The sequence below is a fragment of the Rutidosis leptorrhynchoides genome, chromosome 3 (assembly GCF_046630445.1).
Source record: "Rutidosis leptorrhynchoides isolate AG116_Rl617_1_P2 chromosome 3, CSIRO_AGI_Rlap_v1, whole genome shotgun sequence".
In the NCBI taxonomy this organism is placed as follows: Eukaryota; Viridiplantae; Streptophyta; class Magnoliopsida; order Asterales; family Asteraceae; genus Rutidosis; species Rutidosis leptorrhynchoides.
Genome location: NC_092335.1, coordinates 48,385,645 through 48,393,179, shown reverse-complemented (window position 1 = coordinate 48,393,179; position 7,535 = coordinate 48,385,645). Strand labels below are relative to the sequence as shown.

Here is a 7,535-nt window from a genome sequence, read left to right as displayed (position 1 = left end):
TTACGTCAACTGGAGGAACCCCTTCCGAAGGTTAGTCATTTCACATCACTGCACTAAAGTCGACTTTGGCTTGATCACCCACAATGTTCATCTCCATTTTGGGTTATGCAAGCTTTTGGATGCCTGCACCGAAGTTCTTACCATTGACGAAGAACATATTGAAGCTTTGGTTCAGGTACTTAACGTTGCAATCAACAAACAAATTGTAGAAACTTGTATAAAAAAAATTAAAATTCGACTAATTCGGGTCCATTTTTTATTTTTTTCAGAGGGGTGAAGCCAAATTTTTGACAGAAAACTTGGAGGGAGCTGTTGCAGATATAATGTCAGCTGCAGAAAAATAAAGTCAGCTGCAGAAAAATCGCCTTTTAACATGCAAATACTCAAAGTTAATAGCAGAAGCTCACAAGGAATTTTTCATGACATTATATAAAAATCATGCAGCTTGAATCAGAGTTATCAGTTTTATTGTGGTGAATTGGGATATTTTGGAGGTGTACATTGTAAATATGTGATATGATGTGTTATGCCAATACATGATTATAATCTTCAAGGTGTTACCACTGAAAAGACCAATTTGCCCTCTTGATACAAAATTTCTTTCTTGAAAAACTGTTGATGAATGTACAAATTTGACAAATGTTTGTACAAGAAGTATACAAATAGATCCATGATAAAAGGCTTTGGGTTCAACCACCCGGCTCTGCCAAACTATGGTCCGGACTGTTGACCCGGCTCTACAGTTTGACTTCTTTGCAGGTCAGGCTCAAGTGAGGGTGTATGACCAGTTTCCGCAAGATGCTGTGTCCGGGTTGCATCTGTCGAACCATCTTGGTGGTGAGGCTCGTCTTGTTGTACATGAGCAAGTTCTGACGACCCTTGAGGTTGTTCAATTTCCGTGGGCCCTTGAGGTTGGTCTGACCGATTGTGCCACCTTCCCCTCCATTTCAAGATCTCGTAAATAATCGAGGTCCCACACATTGCACCACCAAAACCAGCAAATGTAGCAAGCAAAACTGATAACACCCCAGCCACATTCAGCTGTAAAGTTTGTACATGTTAAAACCAGACATCATCCAGATTATGTATTGATTTTCAGCATGTTTGACTTCAAATGTCAAACAATATAAAAAATCACATGAAATCAAAATACCTTTGAGTAGAAAACATGTGCAAAAACAACCACTAGAACGAACTGAATGGTGGCATAAATCCAAGCATACCGTCTCCTCACTGAATATAGTTCACAGAACTATATAAATATATAATAAATTCATACTACAAGACTTATAATATGACCCTAAATAAATTTTGCAATATTTTGTGACAGGATTAAGAATATATCAAGTGAAAGTGACGAAAATACCCATTGTTGTTGATGTCATTGATGCAAGGAGACCCAATATGCAAGAAAAAGGCAGAGATATAGCAATCGCACCGGACCCCATTTTGTTTACCTTATACACAAATAGCGAAATCAAGAACATGGTCAATCTTCAAAAGGACGCGTAATTTAAGATTCTTGACGTACCAAAAGTTGCTCCAAGAAGCAAAAGTACGCAAGCATACTTACGATCACTAGAACTGGTACATCTTGCCATACCCTGATAAAATATTATATAAAGTAAAAAACTTTTATGTTCAAGAATCATTTATACGTTAATGTAAGAACTTTTACCTGTATCTAGTAGGTTCATATTGATGCAAAGCTCCATTTCCACGAGCAATTCGGCTTTGAGATCTTTGAATTCTTAAAAGGGTTACAGGCAAATTCTTGACATCTTGCTTGCAAACCTCACAAGTTTTGTTACCTTTTATGCTAAACCACTTTATCGCACATTCTTGGTGGGCCAGAGCAAGTTCGCCCTTGCAATCACACTCCAATTTTAGGGTATCATCCGCACCTTCCTGCAATTCAACCATACATATTCTACACATGGCTTCTTCTTCTGCAATGTCCTCACCCTCTTTTTCATGATCATTTCCTTATAAAGTGTAAGTTAAGTATTAGAATTCAATAATTTCATTTATTTATAAGGATTTTTCTAGCGACGACCCTTAGAGTTGTCATTAGTGTGCTTAAATATGTTGTACATGGTGGTTGAGTTTGAATTTTGATGTGGCGGTTATTAAAATTTACAATAAGGGCTGTCGTTAGAAAAATCCATATTTATATAAGATATTACATAGTACTCCGTACATATTAATATAATTCATATAGATTCTATTTACCAGCTTCGATTGTAGGAATCACATTTTGGGCGGGGTGAGTTCCTCGCACAGCTTTTGGCGTAGTTGGAATTATCCGAAATACGCCACCAAAAGACTCCATTTGTGTTACGCTTCCATCTTTTATCAAATCAGGTACAGAATGTGAACGACATATAGGCCGTTGAATACTACCTTTCTGTAATGCTTTAATATTAGATAACAATAACATAATGTATGAGCTCTCTCAAAAAAGTTAAAAATGTACGGTTAAAGATTCGCGTACTTCAGTGGTGTTTCGGCCATGCATAGACTCTGGATTTGAGTGAGCAATAGGAGTAACAGGCAAAGATGATGTTCTTTTCATTTTGGACGAAAATAATTTCGAAAACGATAAATTTCTCGACATTTTAGCCTTTCCCCGAATCTCTGATGGTGACCCCCCAAGGGCTAGGATAGCAGCTTTTTCGATATCTGAAGTTCGGTTTTTAAATTTGAAGCTTAATCTAGGAATAAGGCTTTTGATGGATGATTTATTATCTCTAGATGACGAGGGACTTAACGATGAGTCGTGATATTTAGCGTAAGTATACGTAGGGCTTTGTAACGGTGAAAAGTTTACTCTTTTTGGAGTTTGTTGTGGTGTTAAAGGTGAATTCATCTTTGTAGTATTATTTTTGGTATATGTATCGTATGTTATTTCAGGTATTTGTAAAACCAGGTGTTGTGGTTCTGAATGCTGACTAGTTGTAGCCACTTCATTTATTTCGCTAGTTGTGGTAACTTCACTTATTTCACTTGATTGTCCAACCTAAGTATATGCCAATTTAATTAGCATAATCATGTGAATCAACCTAATTATAACTAATAAGTAGCTTCAAATTTTTTTGCTAAAAAGATAGAGTAATATCTAGCATACAAAATGGTCTTTAACTAAGAAGTAGGTTCAGAAAGCAAACAAGTCGATTTCTAATAAGACTCCATGATTGACTATTACTTCTAATCTTTGAACATAAAATTGTTCGTTTTAACAAGATGAATAGCTACCAATTTGTAATTTTAGCAAAATTATAAAAAAAAATGATAATAATAAACTAAAAAAATCATTACTTTGTGGCATCAACATAAATAAACCCAAATCCAAATGATAAAATTTGATAACATAACCCAAATCCGAAACCCAAAAGACAAAATCTTGCAGCAAAACAAATTCACATCAACATGTATTCTATCTGATTCTGAAACAAGTAGCAATTATTGTGGTTGATATTGCAGAAATCCAGAAGAAAAAAAAATATATGATAAAAAAAAAAAAAAAAAAAAAAATTCCCCAGATCATATAACTTCAATTATTCACAAATGTGTTCCCCACTTTACTTAATTTATGTGTGATTATGTGAGACACAGACACCCTCCATTATTATTTACTTAAAAAGGTATTAACTTTTTGGGTAAATTTTCTTGAAAAATCAGAAGCTAAAAAGAAGTCCAAAATTAGATGAATCAATTTCATGAACAAAAATTAAAAGTATTCATTCAATTATGTATATATGTAAGTGAAAAAGAGATGAATTGCAGTTGAAGATACCTTGTAAATGATAGGAGGTTGAAGATCAACTGATATGGAATTAAGAGGTTCTTCATCAGCAGCAGCAGAGGTTTTAGCCATAGATGAATAATGATTTGTGTGTTCAACGGCTTCAACCAAATGTCATAATTATAGAATGACAAATAATAGATAAATAAGTAAATAAATAAAATAAGGGACACCCCTGTAAAAACCTCAGGCAAAAATAAGAATTAAGAAAAGGAGAGATGACAGCAGTGACAATGACAAATATAAGAAGAAAAAGTGAGGGTTAGATAATTGTGAGCCACCAACAACATCCACCTCGTACCACGGCACTCACCCACCATCGTATACTACAAACACTACCAAATTTGTATATGTATTGTATGATTTATGTATGTTATGTCAACCCGTAACAAAACGGGTATGAAAATAGATAATTGGATTGGTTTTTGAATCGTGAAACACTTTTCTAATTTTCTAATTAAGTATTTTTTCTTTCACAAGCTTCGGGTTAACACGAAATTCTAATTGAGATAAGACATGAACGATTTTGTTTCCAGACAAGAAGAAAAAATCACGTATTGAGAGAATCTGTGTGTTTCTGTTGTTGTTAATATGAATGAAGAATGCCAAAAGCGTTTTTGGAAAACTGATATACTGACAGTTGTTTTGAAAGTTTGTGACATTTCATTTAACCATGAAAAGTTGTTAAACGAAAAGATATAACACTTGGCACGGGCGCTGCTCCTTGGATCACGCAAGGGGCCTTGACCCCCGCGATTTGCACGGCAGTTAGTAGCCAACTCTTACGGGCGTGTACTCCACACTCCCCGAACCCGTTGTTAAGTATAACTAGCTAACTCTTGCATTCAAGTAAATCTCAGTTCACTAAAATCAGTAAAATGTATGTTGTATGATACTAAAATCACCAACACAACCCATATATTTTTATTTTTTTCCCAAAATAATATTAAACGAATCCAAAAATTTACAAGTATGACCGATACAATTAAAACCAACAACGAAACTTAACTAACAACAACCTAAACAAACAATACATCAAGCAACACGGTGACTAACGCATTTGTCTAGTAACGAAACATGACTAAAGCTATAACAAGGAATCCGAAACATCGACTACACTAAACAATTCCATATACCCAAAAATCAACGAAAAGAAAACCGGAGGCCCCCAAGCCCACAGAAATAAAAAAATAAACAGGGGAGACAAACTAACGAACACTGTCCGCTTCCGCAACAGAATCGCCGACAATCCATTAGAAAGTTGTCGGTAAACAGTCGAAAAACACCCAGCCACCTCCGAGTAACACAACTGGCGAACAAAAAAAGCTGACAAACACTTCATCTAAAACGCACCAGCTGAAAAAAATTCGATGAACACCATCCATCCAAATGATCCAGGAAACCATCCAAAAACTCCACATGAAATCTAGCAATACACAACATTTTTTGACCAAGCTAAACCATAACACAAACCACCCTAAATCTGAGATCCAACGACGAATAGGCTTCAGGAACACGCATATATGATATACACTTTCCCGTAACATGTATGATTACGTCATATATGATATACCGTTTTCTCGTATCATTTATTACAAAATTCAAGCACTTTTAAGTTATAATGAACTTTACCCTTGTAAAGAGGAATGTTTCGATTCGTTAAAATCGAACTAAATGAATCTCAAAAGAAAAAAAAAATTGGATTTGAGTTGTCAAAAAAAAAAAAAAATGAAATCTATTGCCTTTCAAATATAAGCGTCTAAGTTCCAGTATATCGTACATATAATAAAGATATGATTAATTATTACAACTCACTAAAAGTGTAATATCAGTCAAGAGTTGTAATTCCTTACGTCCATTAATTTCTTTGAAATCTAAGAGACCAATGACAGAGCGACAAGTGGCGCAAAAATCACATGTGATTGAAAAAAATATATTTAAAAAAAAAAATTTGAAAAAAAAAATTTTAATTCAAAATTAATTTTTTTTCGAATTTTTTTTTTACAATAACATGTGATTATGCATGTTAAATTCAATTACATGTGATTGTACAATTCAATCACATGTGATTGTGCAGGTACATCACATTGATTGTAAAAAAAAATTTGAAAAAAAAATTTCGATAAAAAAAATTTCGAAAAAAAAATTTCGAAATATTTTTTTTTTAATTTTTTTTCAATCACATGTGATTTTCGCGCCACATATCGCTCTCTCCTTGATCCATTGGATCTTAACTTAATTTATGGATTCAAATGAATATTCCCCTATCAATCAAAATTTATTTACTTTTATCTATTGAACATAAAATTACATGTCTAGGAGAATAAGTATCATGAGTGTATGAAATCAATTTAGAGTGTATTTGGATGAAATTAGATGGTAGTTTGAGTTGAAGCTTCTAGTGTAAGCTAGAGTCAATATTTTAAGATAGAAACCGGAGTTTATATGTAAATTACATGGAGCTTATTCAAGTAAAATGACATTTAAGGACAAAAAAATATTGCTATATTAGGGGTAATGATGTAATTTTATTATAAGCTCCTAGATTATTTTTATAAGTTATTTTCAGGTGCTTACTTTTTAGAGTTTATGTATTTCATAACTTCTTGAATTAGCTCCTACCAACAATGTTTTTACCTTGAACATATGAAAAAAAAAAAATAAAGTAAGCTTCCATAAGTTACGATAAGCTAGTGTCAAACATACCCTTATAGTTTTGTTTTTTGTTTTTTTTTTTTTTTTTTTGAAAGACAATTATTTGGAATCGCTGACGAGGGAATTACCCACCCACTTGATCCTGGTCATTTTCTACACACATGCGCTTTCGAACGAAGACCCGAACTACATCATAGGGATCCGATCCTTAAACCATCCCGAGGAACAGACGGACTGGACCAAAATCCTTAAATACCACTCGATAAAACCTCTCCGGAATTACTCCATAAACGAGTCAAACTCCATCATATATACTAGGAATGACTTGTCTATTATCTATTGTTGAGTCCCCAAAATAATTAAGGATTTAATTGTGACAAAACTGTAATTTATTTGCACTAAAATGTTATGTGCAGCCAGCACAAGTTTGTTTATGTATAGACAGCAGATATTGTTGTGTCCAGTGTTTAGTTTACTGCCTAGTCTACCAACACAAGGTAGACAGTATTCTCCAATTAAGCACAGCATGTGTACTCAGCAAATCAAGAATATCAAGTGACTCAGCAATGAAGAACCAGCATAGCTGGAATGCAGCTTACTACACAAGACAGCTATGCTCTATTACAAGCATAGTGGTTTTCAGAGTGGTCTACATTAATCGTACTATTCAACAGAAGTCAAAGACAAAGTTGAACAGAAAAGGACACGCGTCAGCGGCTGACAAGTGACCTTACAAGATCACGTGGGAATGCAGAAGTTTAAAGCATGTGCAGACATGTGTTATACTTTGTCATTGCCTAGGGAACACAACATGTGACGACCCGGAGATTTCCGACCAAATTTAAACCTAATCTTGTTATGATTTCGACCCGATAAGCAAAGTCTGTAAGGTTGAGTCTCAAAAAGTTTGCACTATTTCATATATTCATTTTACCTTTGACTATTCCCGACGATTCACGAACCTGTAATTGTAAATAGAAATGTAAATATAAATAATTACATATGTAAATAATTATATTGATTATATCAATGAACCATTATGTAATTTAGTTACTATGAAAGATAACTTTAAATA

General features: G+C 33.9%; 1 protein-coding gene across 2 annotated transcripts; it reads right to left on the bottom strand.

Moving 5' to 3' along the window:
* Nucleotides 1–426: 426 nt before the first annotated feature.
* LOC139896072 (uncharacterized) lies at nt 427–3,953 on the bottom strand. 2 transcript variants are annotated; one of them, XM_071878652.1, is made up of 8 exons: nt 3,797–3,953; nt 2,495–3,019; nt 2,233–2,407; nt 1,679–1,985; nt 1,574–1,604; nt 1,367–1,457; nt 1,154–1,233; nt 427–1,041 (listed from the first exon to the last, which is right to left on the bottom strand). In XM_071878652.1, the coding sequence occupies exons 1-8, from the start codon at nt 3,875–3,877 to the stop codon at nt 712–714; spliced, it is 1,620 nt and encodes a 539-aa protein (XP_071734753.1). In that variant the 5' UTR covers nt 3,878–3,953; the 3' UTR covers nt 427–711. The 2 variants fall into 2 exon arrangements, with proteins under 2 accessions (XP_071734753.1, XP_071734752.1); XM_071878651.1 differs by having other exon boundaries at nt 428–1,041; nt 1,532–1,604.
* Nucleotides 3,954–7,535: the final 3,582 nt, after the last annotated feature.